The following is an 18,617-nucleotide window of genomic DNA, read 5'->3' on the forward strand; positions in this document are numbered from 1 at the left end:
TTTACATGTAATAAATAATTTATTTAAGAATTTGTAAAAAAAATTGTTTTTATTTTTATTTCAAAATGGCGGCGATATACGCCATTTTCGAAAATGCCCATTTTCGCTGGTAAGATCGATTCCAAACTTTCTAAAACAGATAAAACCAAAAACGAAGTGACATTCTCTTCGTTAGATATTTCTTTAGGTGTGGAACCTCAAAAAAGTAGAATTTTCTTCCCTCCCCCTTTTTTTACAGTACTTTTTCCCCAAAATATGCAAAAAAAAGGTGTTTTTATTCAGAATTTCTCTTATAAAAAAAGGGGAGTTGGAAATTTTCCAGTTTTTGAGGTTCCACTTATAGGCATGATGACGCTGAATCAAAAGCCGTTTGATTTTTTAAAATCGCTTCAGAAGAACTCGAGATATCACTCTTACCAGATCAAAAAAAGACATTTTGAGAAAAACGCATTTAAAGTTTTTGTTCATAAGTTTCGAAATTTTTTTTAAAAAAATCATCGGATTTGCTTGAAAATCGTTACTCGGGGGTTTTTGAGGTCGCTAATTACGAATATGGAATCAGATTTTCAAAATTAAAAATGGCGGATGCAATATGGTGGACGAAAAGAAAAATTAAACGAAAAAAAAATTAAAATAAAAAAATTTTCTTTTCCGCCATATTGGATCCGCCATTCTGAATTTTGAAAATTTGATATCTAATTTATGATCAGCAACACCAAATAACATTTTTGTTTGTCTTTTTTAAAAAATGCAAATGAGAAAACATTTAAATTATTCGATTGCTTATCCGCATACAAAAACATCATTGACATGGCAAAGAATAAGGATGTATAACTTTTGTTTTACTTCGAATTTTGCAATAATATTTTAGGAGAGTATTCTTGACACTATAAGAAATCCGAAAATAAAAACAAAAAAAATCGATTTTTTGACATTTTGAACTGGAATGTTCCCTTAATTAAAAATTGATTAACAAATAATTAATAATTAATTATTCATAAATTATTTTAGCATTATTAATACTTTTAGGAAAGGTAAACATATTTTTTAATTTTTTATTTTTATGGTAAAGAATTCTATTGCAACTATGAACAACTCAATCATAAATGTTAATTAGAAGTAATGTAGCATGTAATTAATGCAATTTGATATAACAATAGAGAAATTACAATTCGATAGTTAATCATTGTGTTATATATAGACTGCACTAAATAGACGATGCGCAAACTGTATAGAGAAGCTTTGTGCCTATATATGAATAGCAACATAGTTAATATTGAATTAGTTATTGTAGAAATACCGAGAGTATTGTAATTCAAGTTTAACCGTTTCGAAAATTAACATCTTCCAGTGTAACGATTTTGGATTTACAATTAGCTTCATAATAAATTTCTATGTTAATGTAAACTCTGTATTTACAACTATTGTATATTTATGAACTATTAAAATAAATAAGTTTCTAAAATCATATAAATCTACTACTTTAACTTCTCTCTAATATTCAAATAATTTAGATAATAATATTTTTCTGTAGAAATAAATGCACTGATTCTAATGATTTTAATTGTGAAAATAATAATCCTAAATAATGTAATAATGTAACTTATAAAATAGTAATACTAATAATGGTAATAAATAATAAAACTAATAAATGAAAGGCAAAAGTTTATAGTATACAGATTGTGAAGTTTCTTGTTTTTTTTGTTACATGTCAAAAACTTGGCAAAAAAACTGTCCTCCAGTTAATATATACGGTCGCCATATTGTAGTAAAATTTCAAATACAATTTTTTTACACTTGAATATACATTTTAAATAAACCCTAAAAAGAAATCTTATTCCTTTTTACATTCTCACAAAATAAATAATCAAAGATAGATATTTTGTTTTCCCTCTATATAGAGTGGTGTGTCACCCCTTAAGTAAAAATTATTTGATACACATAAATACTTAGGGGAGAGTGGGGCAAAGGCGCTAGGTTTACATTTATCGATGTATATTTTTTAAATTAAGCAATTAATTTATGCGGTCTTTGTTTTTCATTATTCTAAAACTAATCAACAAGAAAATTTAATAGTTGTTATTTAGTATATTATAAATACATTATTTAATGAAATTTAAAAACAATGCAAAAAATGCCTTTGCCCCACACGCTGGGGCAGCGACGTTTTCGCTTATATATTTCTAAAAGAAAGCATTTATAAGCCTTAAAAAAATTAACAACTGATATTTATTAGTATAATATTTACGAAACATAAGGTAAACAACATATTATTAAAAGAATTAAACTATTTAAATAAAAAATAAAAACTTTTAGTGATTTTAACCTTATATTGTGAATTAATACATAGAAAATTCGAATATTCAATTGTTTTTAACCAAATTATGTTCAATATTGCCTTTGCCCCACATAACAAACTTTTTTTTACTTTAATTTTAAAATATTTAGATTCAAAATAAAACTAAAACACCACGCCAGTTGTGTAGAGAAATATTTAATTTATTTACATGTTATGTTTTTAAAAATTAAATACTTAGGGGAGCTTGCGGGTAATGGGAGCTTTTAAATTTCACGCACTTAAAAGCCTTCAAATTCGCTGCAATGTCTAGAAAATCTTCTACAACCTTTGTTTATATCATTCCAAAACAAACGATTACATTCTTGACAAATTTTTAGTAAAGACAAGGGAAAATGTATTTTTTGAGTTTTCGTTGTAAAATGCAAAATATTTCTAAACATCACCATGAGTAGTTAAAATCGTATTATTTAGTTCTGTTTTCTCATTATATTATAGGTGAATATGTGTAGATATGTATACTTGTATAAAAATCGAAATAATAATAAAATTTGTTTATGTTTTTATTTTTTTATTCAAATTTTGTCCTGTAAAAATTCTGTGGGGTAATGGGAGAATTAGTGTCAGACCAAAGAATTTTCGTTACTATGTTGCGTCTTTCGTTATTTCTTTGAAAATTGTAAAAGATATCACCTTATGAACAAACTTTTAATTAAGAACTAATTTTTGGTGGAAAAAATGAAAAATTTAATTTTCTTTCAAAAATTTTTTATTTATTTATAATTTAGGAAAAAAATTATTCTAAGTCTAAAGTTTTGGCTTCATTGTAAGTATTAACACTTTTTTCTATTAGAAAACAAAAAATATTCCTAAAAAATAAAAAAATTTTAAATTTCAAGTGAAAGCTCCCAATACCCCACAAATTGGGTGATGGCAAAAAATGTATTTTTTTTTGAAAATTTTTTTTTCCAATTTACTTTCTCATTTTAAGTTTCTAATTAAACATAATTAAAGATAAATAACGAAATGAGTAGAAAATAACGAAAACAATGTATCATTATAAAGATAAGTTGGTTTTTTAAATAATTTTCCTTAAGGGGCTCCAATTCCCCCACGCTCCCCTAAACTTATGTTTTAAAAAATAAGAGTTTGTTTAGTAAAATTATCGTTTTATTTTTGCAAAACAATTTTTTTGTTATATTTCTAAAAATATTTGATATTTTTAGGTTTTTCTTTTTTTAATCAATTGGTCTGATTGCATTAAAACTAAATTTTTAATACCAATTGGAATAGACAGAAAATAAAGGATATATTTTAAAAAACGTCTTTGCCCCGCATAGCGCCTTTGCCCCACTCTCCCTTATTTGCCAATAGATAAGTAATCGTTTATTTATCATTGAAATTTTTTCAAGTGTAATATTTCCAGTAATAAAATTAAAATTTTTAAACAAGAAGCTGCATAGAAAAAATAGAAATGAATAAAAAACAATTCTTAACCATAAATTAATAACTGTTATTCGGAAAATATATTCTTATCATTTCAATAACTGCCAAAAGGATTCACAATCATAAATTTATTATCGTTATTGGAAATTATTTCCTTATCATTTTTGTAACAATTACTTACACTACTCTCCACTATAAATTTATAGTCGATATTTAGAAAGTATACTACCTAATAATTTCAGTAACAGTTTCAAGAATTTTCAACCATAAATTTATAGTCGATATTGAAAAAGTATTTCCTCAAACTTTCAAAAACAACCAGAAGAATTTCCAACCATATTTTACAGTTGTACTGAAAGGAATTCAAAATAAAAATTTTAAATCCCTGAAGTTAATGTCGATGCTGAGCGCCGAAGTCTGCTATTTTTCCATTAAAATATGTCTGTTGACCATTTCCACTGTTTCAAAATTGATCATATAACACTGTTTGAGAGAAAAAATTAAGAAAAAATGGTTTGATATTCTTTTGGTTTGAAGGTGAAAAAGATTCTCGACCCCAACTTTACGAAGCTAAAACCATCAACCAAAATTATAGCATTCGTAAACAAAAAATGCATTATATACATTAAACTCAACGAGAATTATAGCATTGGAACAGAGTTTTTCTAAGGATATAAAATTGAGACAAAAAACGTATCAAAACGTTGCTCTTCGCAACAATTTTAATACGTCTTTTGTCTCAATTTGACATCCTTACAAAACCATAAAAATTCCAACAAAAAACCGCATAGTATTTATTAATACATCGTTTTATATTTACACACATCATCTTTTCATCACATCATCTTCACTGTTAACTTAAAATTATCAAATGGCAACGAACTGCAAAAATGTGTGAATCAAATAAAAAATTGATCCAAATTTTTGGCATCAATTTAATTCACTTATAGTATCAATTTGATACTTTTGAGAAAACGATGCTCCAATTAGCAACAAATTCAAACAAAATCTATATTTTCCTCTTGTATAAGAATTTATCAACCATCATCCGCGCCTGTTCTAATAATTTCCCTTAAAAAACGGAAACGCCAAGATATAATTTTCCAACTCTCATCATCATATATATACATAAACATTGACTGTGGAAGCACTCCAAGACCACTAAAGACAAGATTCATACAGATCTTTATTTTCCAGCAAAATACACCTCGAGAGTGAGAGATATACCAATTCGAATGAAAAGAGAAGGAGAAAACCGGTAGATTAGTCGGGTATATCGCGCAACCGGGGGTAGAGTGTATATATATAGAGTACCTACGAGGTGTACAGTAAAGCGAGAGCAGGATAGCCAGAGGGTGAGTTCCAACGACGATGAGAAGGAGAGAGAGGCAGGGTGGGAGGGGGTTAGCTATAAAGGCTAATTGGTTAAAAGCTCACCGCTGGCTGCAGGCTTAAATCAAGATCTTGGAGTGTTATAATGGATAAGTAACACGACGTGGCACGGGACGGACACACCAGTTTTCCCCCCTCCCTCTCTTTCTCTCTCTTCCTACTACTCTCTCCCTCTTCCTCTACTACTCTCTCTTTCTCTCACCTATTTTCCTCTCGCTCGCACCCTATCAATTCCTCTCTCACGTCTTTCTCCATCCAGTAGTCAACCAACCCTGAACAACCCCTTCTGTCTAAACAAGCGGAGTATATCTTGCGAGTTAAGGACAAAGCTCACGCGATTGGTCCATTCCGAAATCTACCCCTGACTGTTCCAACGTAACGCGGACCATCGATCGCCGCTCCTACCTATGAGAAAACGCGAATGCCGTCCTCTCAATGCTAAACTCCGCCCCGCAACCCTCTCTCGTAGAACCCCAACAACTTTTAGCTTAGTCACTACACGAGATACAACCCCTATCGTTGCTCCCTACCTTTCATCCCCCTCCCTCGCTCCCTTCGTTCAAAAACCACTTTCCACGCCTCTCCACATCCCAACCCCAACGTTTTGTACCTCTCTCTGCTTTTGCTTTTCACTCTCTCAACAACCCACCTCTCGAGAGTGTGCTACTCTCTTTTTCGAGTCGCGGGAGAGCGAAAGAGAGCGCGCGCACGAGGGAGAGAGAGAGAGAGAGACGTGTGTGTACATACGGGCACGTGTGCATGTTTATCGTTTGTGTACGAGAAGAAGAGAGAGAGACAGTGACGCGCCGACATGTACGTGTGACCTGCGGTTTTCTACGGCGTTTGCAACCCTTGGTGCCAAGCGGAGTACCGATCATCAGTCCGTCGCTCGCTGTAAACCAACCACCCCGCCTGCCTCTTTACGTCCACGACACGATTAAACACTCAAGACCCCATAAAAACAGAAACTATATCCATCACAGTCGAAATTATTCCCCAAAAAAGAATTATTCCCTAAAAAGAACCAAAAATAATTATTCCCAAAGTCCAAATTGTTTCCAAAAAGAAGCGACTTTCGAAAAAATTATTCCCAACGTCCAAATTGTTCTCAAAAAGAAATTCCCAAAAAAATTATTCCTAAGGTCCAAATTGTTCCCGAAGAAATTATTCCTAACGTCCAAATTGTTCTCAAAAAGAAAACATTTCCAAAAGTATAAATTCTCCACAAAATAGCCAACTATAATCAAAAGAGAAACAACAACCCCAAGAGAAGAAACTTCCCCCAAGGAAAACACCTCCCCGAAGGAATTCGCAAATTGTAAATTCCCAATCAGTCAATTGATCCCAATGATCAAATAAATCAGCAATCAAGAAACATCTCCAAAAAAACACCAAAGAATCATCATCATGAATATATAACTTTATAATAGAGCTATACTAAATTAAAAAGTCATTACTGACTATACAGGGGTAAGAATACAAAATTTCCAATTGTAAAGTGGCAGGCCGCGAAATTAGGCAGTGATTAGTGAAAGGAAGTGGAAATTGTGAGCCATTTATACATGAAGAAGAGCAGGAGTGGTGCTTGAAAAAGAGGGGTTGTGAGTGAAGTACGCGGGGAGAGAGACTGATTGAGAAAAAGAGTGGTGGGATCCTTTGAGGGTGGGGTTCAGCAAAAGAGTGGGCGAGGGGGGTGACTTTAGCAAAGCGTCTTGTCCCCTATCATCCTGTCGTCCAGGTATCGCTTACGAATGTCGGTCGATCGTTCGAATCGTCGACGCGTTCATCCGTCGGATATGTGGTTTTGTTATTGCTGATAATCATGTTACCGGGATTTGCAACAACAATGGTGCGGTACAAGATGTTTGTGTTCGGTGTATTAACCCTTAAATTACGTCAATGACAGCACTGGAATTAAGGATCAAAAAAGAAGAAGAAATAAAGAAAAATAAAAAACCATTCGGGACTTTTGATCACAAAAAAGTCAAGTCACCGTCAACGGTGAAAAACTTGAGAGGCGGATGATTAAAAGGACATGTCGGGTGAAATAGAAATTGAAGTGTCCGTTGTATCGGAAGAGGATTTGGAGTTGGAAAATTCGTGCAGTAGTTCAACGCCCGCCGAAATGTTACTACAGGAGAAAAATGGTAAAAGTGCTTGTGGACTTGGAAATCCATTTAGTTTTGATGTTGGTAAGGCGACATTGAGGCCGGTTTGTAATCCGCAATATACGTCGTTTAGTATTTCGAATATTCTTGGTAGATCGGAATCGCCGACGGCTGACTCGACATCGGTGTCTGGTGAACGTCAATCGGACGCCGATAGATCGTCGCCATTAAATCCACCGAATTCGCAGAATAATCAAAGACTTATAACGTGTGTGAGTCCCGTTTCGCGAATATTGTCGCCCTCACCATTAAAACTCGCTAGTGGACAAAGACTGATTAATCATTCAACGGAAACGAGGAGTAATTCCGTTGGCATTGGATGCGCCATCAATACAACGAGCCCAGTGTCGAGTTATTCTTCAAGTGATGCGAATAATACGATGATTGGTCATCAAGCGTCGGCTGATCTCGCGATGCTTTCCAGGTATTATACTTGAGAAGATTTATAATCAAAAAACATAATTTTACGATAACAAAAAAGAATTTTTTTAAATTTGAAAAGGAGAAAAATAGATTTAATACTCTGTTCCAGGAGAGATTGTTATTCCAAAGCGCAAATTTTTTTGTTAAATATAGCTGTTTTCTGAGGATACCAAATTGAGACAAAAAATGAATCAAAAATGTTGCAAAGCAACGTTTTTTGTCTCAATTTGATGTCCATAGAAAGACTGTGAAGGGAGAAAAATTTTAAAATGGTGCTTTTTTAAAATACAGATTACTTTCTTCATCACTAAAGACTGACTGTTTCCCGACATATGTGCCAGCAAGCCCCATTAACCCCCCGTACAAAAAACTGTACGGAGGAACCACCGAAAACCCCGCACTAAGAAAACCATTTATTTAAGTAATCACACTCAGTGTGATTTGTTAGTTATCGGTACACAAATTTCATAAAAATAAAGAAATTTTATTGTCTAGTTTCTAATTTTTAATGGAAATATAAAATACCTAAGAAAAAGACGTAAGTTCTATTTTATAGTGCAAAATAACTTGAAAAAAACCATTTGTCCATAATTATAAACGAAAATATTTGCAATTTCTCTTATCCTGACTTTTGGTTAACTGAGCTAAGCCCTGCCCGAATCAATTCGTATAATCGAGGTTCGACTGTAATTATTATAAAGTAAAACCGAAACTGCCTGAAACTTCTGTACATTTCTGGCAAAAACTTTTACTCTTTAACTTCAGAGAAAAATAAATACGTACGAAAATCATATTTATGAAAATTATTAAAATTTTATGTTCTTCGAAGAAATTACCTTTTAGTATAAAAATATAGTAAAAGTTGCCAGAAATGTGAAGAAGTTCTTGGCAATTTAGATTTCACTATAAAAGTAGTAAAAATTGCTATATTCGTTTTTTCAGTGTAAAATATACCTTTGCTATACAATCATACATATTTAAAATTAATTGAAACATATTTTTTAGTTTAATAATTAACAGAAATAAATAATTAATATTTATTTGATAATAGACAAGTAATCGGTTATTTGAATCAAATTAATTTGTTTTCAGTGTATTTTTTAGTTTAAATCAATACAGAATATATTTTTCAATAATATATAAATAGAAAAAAAAATTTATTCGATGCAAGTAGACATTTACTTGTTTATTATTTATTTATTTATAAACGAGACAAGCCATTTGGTATAAATACTTTACAATTTATCAACCAAAGATATGAATGGATTTTTAAATAAATATTAATTTGTATGAAATAATTTTTATTTATGTCAATTAAATGGCATTTGCTTCAAATGTTGAAATGATTGATTCAAGTACATATTTATTTGATAATAGACAAGTAATCGATTATTTGATTCAAAAATATATTTTTTTAATGTATTCTTCAAATAAACAATATTTTTGAACTCAAAGCCCTAGATTTTCAACAACATATTTCGTGTTAATTTTTTAAGTTTTTGCCGTTATTTTTTTGAGAATAATTTATTTATTCGTGTAATTAATTTTAAATTAAAATAAAATAGCGTTCATAATAAATCAATACACCTCTGGAACAACTACAAAATTCACTTTATTTCGCAGTACTTAAAAATTTAGAGTAAAAAATCATCCTTTTAAATTTGTTTGTAGTTTTATTTATTAATTATTCTGATCAATAATCAGAACATCCATCATTTTACTTCTTAGTTTACAACATTATAATTATCAATGAAAAATAACTTATTTTATAAATTATTATAAAATAGGGATAAAGTATTAAAGGGATTCAATTAAAAATTTTATGGGGATTAAAATATTAATTCTTGTTCAATTTAATTTATTAATTAATTAATTAATTTTGTCGCTATCAAAAAAAATTACATATGATTCGCAAATCTGAATAATTATAGTGAAAAGTCATTCACTATTTTTAATTAGTAAAAGTTTTAACTAATTCTTAGTAATTTTTCACTAAAATTTGAGTAAAAATTTGAAACTAATAAAGTATTAAAATTTTGCTAATTTGAATTAGTAGAGGATTTTACTGTTTTGAATTAGTGCGAACGAACTTTTCATTCTATTAGTTACTAATTCTATTAGTTACTCTTAGGTTGTGAAATTTATGTAATTCAAAAATGTTTAGTAACTATTTTTTTTTTTTTTTTTTTTTGAAAAAGCGCCGTCTAAAATAAAAAATTTAGCGAAAACCGAGGAGAAAACTTTCAATTTCCTCACTATCTACGCGAACTGGATGAAAATTCATCTTTTAACGACAGCATTCTCCCTTGAAACAGAGTATGTGTCTACATATTTTTTTAATTATTTTTTTTATAAAGATTCATACATCTAAATTACAATTTTAATCAAAAATCTAAAATCCGATTTCTTCGAAAGTCCTAGGAAACTTTTATGATTCTCCAAAAGCATCAACTGTAATGGGACCCCTCCGGAAAAATTTCTATCCGGGTCCAAATAAAATAGTTTCGTTTATTTAAAAGTATAATGTCTAGACTAAAAAAGCGAAATTCTGTAGCTATAGCTTTTATAATTTATAATTTACAGAATATAAATGTCCACATACAGAATAAATATTTATAATTGCCCTGATATATTAATTAAGAGTCGAAATTATAATCTACATACATTTGGATATGATATGGGACATTAACGCGCAACCGAACAGAAATTTATGTCCTCAAATATATCGAATAGTTATAAATTAACTTGATTTATTCGGTTGATTGTGATTTATGGTTCTTTGTATGGGATCACATTACATGTTTAAATAGTGTTAATTTATTCTAATTCGCTTTCTCTCGTTCATGATACAAAATACGAAAATGTTATTCAGATGAGGAGGAAATATGAGATAATTGTGGCCCCCTGCCACGATTCATGTTTTCTGCCCGAGTATATCCAATAACAAGGCATTAGCATTTGTTTCTATAGAAAGAATAAATATCAAAATAGGGGAGCGATTGTAAAGACGATTTTAAATATTAATTCCCACTCTTTAATCTATACAAAAAAACCTACTTGAATGCAGAAAAAAGACATTTAACGTTTATTCAATTTTCATATCGAAACGGTAGAGAAAAAAGAGGACGGAAGGAAAAATTATTTTTGAAAATTTTCATCAACAGAAAATTAAAGTTTTGTTAGTGAAAAGCTTTAAGAAGATTTTTTTCACTTAACGGTGTAAATAATAAAAAAAATTGTTACTTTAATGTAATTTAAATTTAAGAGACAATTTATCAGTTACACACAAAGTTGTGGCTCGCGAATATAAAATTTTCAAAAAATATCCACTGAAATAATTCAATAGAAAAATAAAAAATTCTGATAATCCACGACAGAGAGTAAGAGAGAGAAAGCGAGTGTCTAAAAGTTTAATAGTGAGATAAATGGAAAATTTACAAAATAATGAGCGAGGAGTAACCGTTAACAGTGGGAAAGAAATTTAGATGGTCTATTCGCCTAATTATCCCAGTAACCGATTACGCGCTCGAGTAAACGCCTAAAGCTATAGTCGGTTAATCCGCTGTTTAGACGTTCGCTTATTTTCTTCTAAAGACAGCTGAGTGTTTCGAGATAGGGATCAACGTAAATTTATCGTACACGCTCAGAAAAAAGAAAGAGAGAGAGAGGAAAAAATGGAACAACTAAAGAAAAAGTGAATTCCATTTTCAAACATATTATTTTCCTGGAACAATATAGTTGCAGGTCAAATTTAATAATATCAAGAAACCACAACTCGAATGTAATCGTATAAGCGCATAATTTCTATCTGATATTTCAACCAGATGCGTTTCTACAAAAAAAAATGTATAGCAGAATTTTTAACATTAAATCAAATAATAATTGAAAATAAATATCCTATATTTAAAGTCATTAAATAAAGATGAAAAATTGTATTTTCCTGTTTAATTAATTTTCATTTTCTACTATAAAATAATTGCTACTGCAAATTTGGTTTTATTGCAGATGGAATCGAGAATTTCGAAAAGGGCTCAACTCTGAAAACCATAAGAGTCATTTTCACTTAACAACTAATAAATAGTTAAAATTACTCTTACGATTTTCATTTAGAAAAGGGCTCAACACTGAGGTATTTTAGAAATTCGCAATTAAATTTTATTTCAATTATTCAACATTCAATTATTTATTCACAATTATATTTGATTTTTGTATATCAATCAGGATTTTATTTCAAATTTATATGATAAAATGTGTTATTATATAATTTTACAATATTAATATTGCGTTGATATTTTAATTATTATTATTTATTATTTTTTAATTACTGTCATTATTAGATTATTTTAATTATTGTAACTGGCATATTCTTTAATTGTAATTTATTTCTAGTATCTATTTATAATATTGCAAAATTTCTTTCTACCATTGGGATTATAAATAATAATAGTAATGATTATAGTGATTATAATAATGATAATAATAATTATTATTAGACTATTATTATAATTTATTTATTAGCATAATGAAAAAAATTTATTTGATTCAAATAACTGATTATTTGACAATTTTTAATTAAATATTTACTTGAATCAAATAATTCCTACTTGAGTCAATTAAATATTTGCTTCAAATTATATGAAATTATTAGTTCAAATACAATTTAATTGTTTTAGATAAAAATTATTTGATTCAAGTAAATATTTATTTGATAATAGGCAAGTATTCAGTTATTTGAATCAAATAAAATTTTTTTGCAGTGTAATGATAATAATAATAATAAAATAACCTTGGATTGGGGGATCAAAGGGATCTGTATGCAGATTTCCCAAAAATCCCTATGAAAAAATAATAATAATTATCGTAATAATAAAAATAAAAATAATTATGATAATAATAAAAAGTAATTACAAGTAATAATTATAATAATAAATAAAAATAATTAAAAAATTCAAATAATATTTAAATGAATGTAAAAATCTTTTTCCTTTGGATATTTATTTTAAATATTATTCAGATAAACGTGAAATAAAATTCGTATTAACTTTTTCGCTGAGCTTATAACTTCTCCCCACTCCCGTTACGCTTTACAATGGATTTTTCAGTCCCCACCCAACTTAATGCTTTTTTGACAGTAACTGTTAGAAGAAAATTTAAAAATAATATTTCATTTAAATGAAAACTTTTCTTTCATAGCACAAAAAACTTTTTCCAACAAATTGAAGCGAAATCAAATATTTTTAGTCCAAACGTAAAAATTGTTGGTTTATAGCGGTTTATAGTTTGTTTGCGATTGTTTGCTTAGTTAAACAATACTTTTTATACCTTAGCAGACATTTAGTTGGAAAAACAAAAACACTTTCCATTATGTCATCAAGAATATTATATCATTCTTTTGATAATAAAACATTTTATTCAAATTATTAAAAGAAAGTTTTATATTGTATTCAAATTAAATAATCAATTACTTGACTGTTACACCTAGAGAAATTTTTAATTAAACCAAATATAATATATTTATGTTAAATAAATGTTTATTTGTTTCACAGACTAATAACCTCTTTATTTAAATCAATAAAAATTTTATTAGCTACAATAATTTTTTTTTGCGGTGTACAAAATAAATATTTGCTTGGAGTAACTATTTTTTCTTCCAATCATGTTATTAACTTGTCTTAAAATCAGTGAAATTTTACTAAATGTTACTAATAACATTTTTTACTCTAAAAAAAATTAATATTCAAATGATTTCATTTCGTGACACTGACAAGGTTAATTTTTATAATTAAGTAAATTATCGAAAATTGTAAGTTAAATACAACACGGACATTATTCAAACATAATATCACAGGTCAACAAAAAAAGACTTACTTTTTTTTATGAGATATCGGAATGGTTTCCGATGTATTTTTGGACGCTGAACACGATCCCGACTTCCAAAATTGTCCATCACGTCAGGATTTTAAGAAAAGTGGGGGTAAAGACCCCAAAAACGCTTTTTTGAGGATTTTCAACATTTTCTTTCTCTTTAACCTGATGTGCTAGAGACTTCCACAAGGTCTTAAATTAAAGCTTGTAATGTGCACTACAAGACCCATATCCATAAAATAAAAAGAATTAAGATTTTTTTCAAAAAAAGGGGTTGAAGACACTAAAAAAATGTGTGTTTTTGGATTGCTTTAATAGACTTCTTGCAATTGCTTGGATTCGATTGAAAATGGTTACTTAGGGTTTTTGGGGTCGCTGATTACGAATCCGATATTAGTTTTCAAAAATTCAAAATGGCGAATTCGTAATCAGCGATCCCAAAAACCCTGGTGTAACAAACTTTTAAGCGAATCCAAGCAATTCTTAATTTTTACATCTGCCATCTTGGTTCCGCCATTTTAAATTTTTGAATAACTAATTTCGGAATCGTAATCAACGACTCCAAAAACCCTAAGTAACAATTTTCAAGCGAATCCAAGCAATTGCATGAAGTCTATTAAAGCAATCCAAAAACACACCTTTTTGGTGTCTTCAACCCCATTTTTTGAAAAAAATTTTAATTTTTTTTTATTTTATGGATATGGGTCTTGTAGTGCACAATACAAGCTTTAATTTAAGACCTTGTGGAAGTCTCCAGCACGTCAGGTTAAAGAGAAAAAAAATGTTGAAAATCCTCAAAAAAGCGTTTTTGGGGTCTTTACCCCCACTTTTCTTAAAATCCTGACGTGATGGGGAATTTTTGAAGTCGGGATCGTGTTCAGCGTCCAAAAATACATCGGAAACCATTTCGATATCTCATAAAAAAAAGTAAGTCTTTTTTTGTTGACCTGTGTAATCAATAATAATTTATGTATTTAAAATAAAATTTATTTCAAAAACAAAAAATATTGATGCACACACAATTTATTTGATTTATAAAAATTAATTACTGCAGATAAATATTTATTTGATAATAGTTAAGTAATCAATTATTAAAATCAAATAAGCTTTCAGTGTAATAGTAACGATGATATAATAATGATAATGATGGTAATAATAGTAATAATAGTTGTAAAATATCAATAATAATAATAGTAATAATAATTATTATTATTATTATTATTATTATTATTTTTATTATAAATTATTATTAGTATTATTATTATAAAAAAATAAAAATATCTTTTCATTAATATAATAAAAAGGTGAATGTTAGCAAATACTAACATTAACTTAATATTATTTTTATTAAGTACATAATTTAAATAGTTTAAAAAATATTCCTTGTACTTATATGTATATAATTTAGTATAGTAAGAATAAAAAAATAAACGACACACAGCAGTTGAAGAATACAACCCGCAATATAGATATATAAATAAGAAATAATTTATAAATTTTGCATCCGGCTTGGATATTTTCCAGAGAAAACTAGCTTATATATTTGCAAGATTCTATGATAGTAGCCTAATAATCACTAGGAAAAGCACAAGATCTCTGTTGAATTCGAATCTTACCTCGAGGGAATGATATAACATTTTCCTTTGAAAGCAACTGACTCACGTCGGTACCCCATTGGCCAAAAGTTTTGTCGGCGGACGTAGCTTTCGCGGGTGGTGCCTATTCGAACTTTTGCCTTTGAAGGTTTTGATAGTGAAAGAGTACCTTTATTCCTTCATAAGTTTGGACCAAGAAAGCATTTCGAAAACCCTCTTGTATATTTATATATACATACACTTTTGACCATTGGAATCTTTCCACACATATACATCTTATATATAAAAGAAAACGACACTCGGGAAAAAATTTGCTTCAAAACAACCAAATTTTGGTTTAAATCAACCAAGTAAATGCATTGAATCTACAGATGAGTTAACCAAACGTTTGTTTAATTCAACAAAACTTTTCAATTTTAAATATTTTTATTTTAATGAACTTTATTAGAGCTTTCAACTAAATTTTCTTCTTCCCCGCAGTTCCCTGTTTAATAATTTCAAAAATTATTTTCAAATCTGCTTCAAACTTTTGCACAATTAATTTTGACTGTTTGTTTAGTAATATCATAAACGAAAAAGATTTCTGCTTTTAAACAAAAGTTATGATTTAATTGGAAATGACTCAAAAATGCACTTTTATCTCGATTCTCCACACGGAAATCATCAAGTTTATTATGCGGTTTATTTTACACAAAGCCTATTTTAATCGTGTTTTTGTTTATTCCATTCGAAAGTTCATCTCCAAAGTTTCTAAGTTTTTTTTCTGTTGTTTTCCAATTTTCATTGACAAATTTGAGTAAAAATATTTTCTCCAACGCATTCTCCAAAAGGAGTACTTTCCTTGTTGTGTGGCGAAAGTAGAACTTTTCTCAACTCCTCTGAACAGAGTGGCAAAAGTAAATCATGACCTCATTATTTTCCTTGTTCTTCGACCGAGATATATTTTGTGTCTCACTTCTTTCCCAATCAAAACATTAGCCTGTTATTATATTAAACATATTAAAACACGTTAAATTAAAATTATGTTCGTCACAACTGATAGTTTTAAAGCGTTTTATAATAATTAATTAAAAAAAATATTTTAACTTTTGTACATCAATACACTTTCTGATAATATTTTAGACATTGCACAGACTTCAAAATTTTTAACATATTTTTCCTTCTTATACACTAAGAAATCCAAAAATGACAACAAAAAAATGTAGGTATATGTATGTATATTATGTCCCCAGAATTTCGATCGCGCATCACTTGAAAACGGCTAAAACCTTTGAAACCAAATTTGGCAGAGTATTAGATCTTGACCCAGGTTAAATTTATAAATTTACAGATTAGACAAATATTAATTAGAACGAGAAATATTCAATTTTTTAAAAAAATTCAAAAATAAATTTTCAAATTTCACATTTTTTTAAAAACTGCTATTAAACTTTCTATAATTGAGTATTGCATGTTATATTTAGTCACATTTTAGCATAATTTTGTAAAAAATAATGTCCTTTCACTAAGATGTAAGTTTAAAAATGTTTTCGAAAAATTCAAAAAATCGCAAATTTCCAAATCTTACAATTTTTAATGGACTGCTTTTAAACTCTCTACAATTGAGTATTACATGTTATTTAGTCACATTTGAGCATAATTTTGCAAAAAATAGGCAGAAATAGGCAAATTCAACAGCTTGTTTAAGTGAAATAAACTATATCCCTGAAAGGACCTTCAAAAAAAGAAAATGAAAAGAAATATTACAGATTCAAATTTATTTTATCGGTGGTTTTCTCATACGATTAATATATGTTCACCTATATATGTGAAGTGTAATACAGTTTGTCATTTATCCGATTCAAGTAGGTGTTAAGGTAGAATGTAGATTGAGATACATGATGGCAGCGCGATTGGGGGCGGATAGAAGCAGCAGAAGAAGAAGAAAAAAAAAGGGAGTTGATGTGTGCGCGTGCGGTGAGGATTATATTATGTGGGAATGGACCAGGAGGGTCCATAATGGGCCTATTAGGCTGTCTCATTTAATAACAAACCGTAGCAACAACCACCCTCTTATATTACTTTACGTTACTTACATCCACGCAAAGGGCTTGATCAGATATATTTACTAGGAACCCGAGAACGCCTCTGCTTTTGCTTTTTGAAAGGGTCGATATACCGAGGGGTTCGAGATGATTTTATCAGATTTACACTCCCTCACCTCGTGTGTCCCCCACCCCATCCCTCTCCTCCCAAAAAAACGATGCCAGCTCGATGGCTCGAATTGCTTGTTTTCCACCCGTTTACCATTTGATTAAGTTTCATATACTCTTTTGGCATTATGGAGAAATATATATATATATGTCTCCCCACACTAACGACAAAAATCATCCCCTCCGAACACACTTCTGGCCTTTTAAATTATTCCACCATTAACCAATTTAAGTGTTAAACTCAATTTTTCTCTTGTCACAAACAATATTGCTTATTTTGATCTTATCAAATGTTCACTGGGAAAACATTTTTATTTTGAGTCTAAAGAAAACAACTACAATGCAAATTGTTTCTTTAATTTGGAGAATCTTTTTTTTAAATTGTAATTGAAGATTTAAATAATTGACTTTCACACGGAGAAAACTGGATATTAAAAGGTAGATATTGAAAAAATATATTAACTCTTAACATCAAAAATATTAAACTTTAACAGATATTCAAATCACATGCTAGATATTAACGCATCATATAACATCCAAATATTTACTTTTAATATCTAGATAGCTGTCCCTATGTTAAAGAATAAAAATATTAAACTTTAACATGTAGATATTTACCTTAAATATCCATTTTTATCCGTGCATTTAAAGAGTTTTAATTGCTTTTCAAAATGCATTAAATTCCAAAATTTTTGTTTGGAGTAAAATTAATAAGTAAAAAGAAAAGTTTTGTCGAATGAGAGCAAGAGAGATCATCGCGTCTTTCCCTCTCACTCCCATTGTCCCCACTTAGGCTCTTACAATTCACGAACTTTAATAAACCTGTGATTTCGATTGTAACCTACGGTGTAACACACTCTTTGTTTACAGAAACGAAAAGAAATTTTTTACTTCTGAAATAATTTCCCTGTGTTAATACATTTTTCCATATTTTATTTAGATTTTTATTCTATTCATTCATTTCGATTTAATTTATTTTTTATTTTTATGTAATTTAAATTTTTTAATCGGAAAAATAAATCAAGAAACTGCCTGAAAATTGACGATTAAAAACATGGCCCAAAATCAAAAATTGTTCAAAAAAAAATTTGTATTACTAAAACAAACCAATAAAATTGAATTAATTATTTTTGTTACCATTAAAGAGAAAAATAAATTTCATTTCTAAAAACAGACTCCACATAATTATAAATATTTACTTAAACCTTATAATTTCACTTCAACTCAAATTTTACTCCAG

At 29.1% G+C, this 18,617-nt stretch overlaps 1 protein-coding gene across 1 annotated transcript in view; it reads left to right on the top strand.

Moving 5' to 3' along the window:
- Positions 1 to 5,238: 5,238 nt before the first annotated feature.
- Positions 5,239 to 18,617, top strand: part of LOC122504495 (homeobox protein B-H1) — a 45,393-nt gene continuing 32,014 nt past the window's right edge. The window contains exon 1 of the mRNA XM_043615632.1: positions 5,239 to 7,726. Coding sequence (XP_043471567.1) covers positions 7,170 to 7,726 — 557 coding nt within the window. The 5' untranslated portion in view covers positions 5,239 to 7,169. The remainder of the gene's footprint in view (positions 7,727 to 18,617) is intronic.

This window comes from Leptopilina heterotoma, unplaced genomic scaffold, assembly GCF_015476425.1.
Source record: "Leptopilina heterotoma isolate Lh14 unplaced genomic scaffold, ASM1547642v1 Lhet_300, whole genome shotgun sequence".
NCBI lineage: Eukaryota > Metazoa > Arthropoda > Insecta > Hymenoptera > Figitidae > Leptopilina > Leptopilina heterotoma.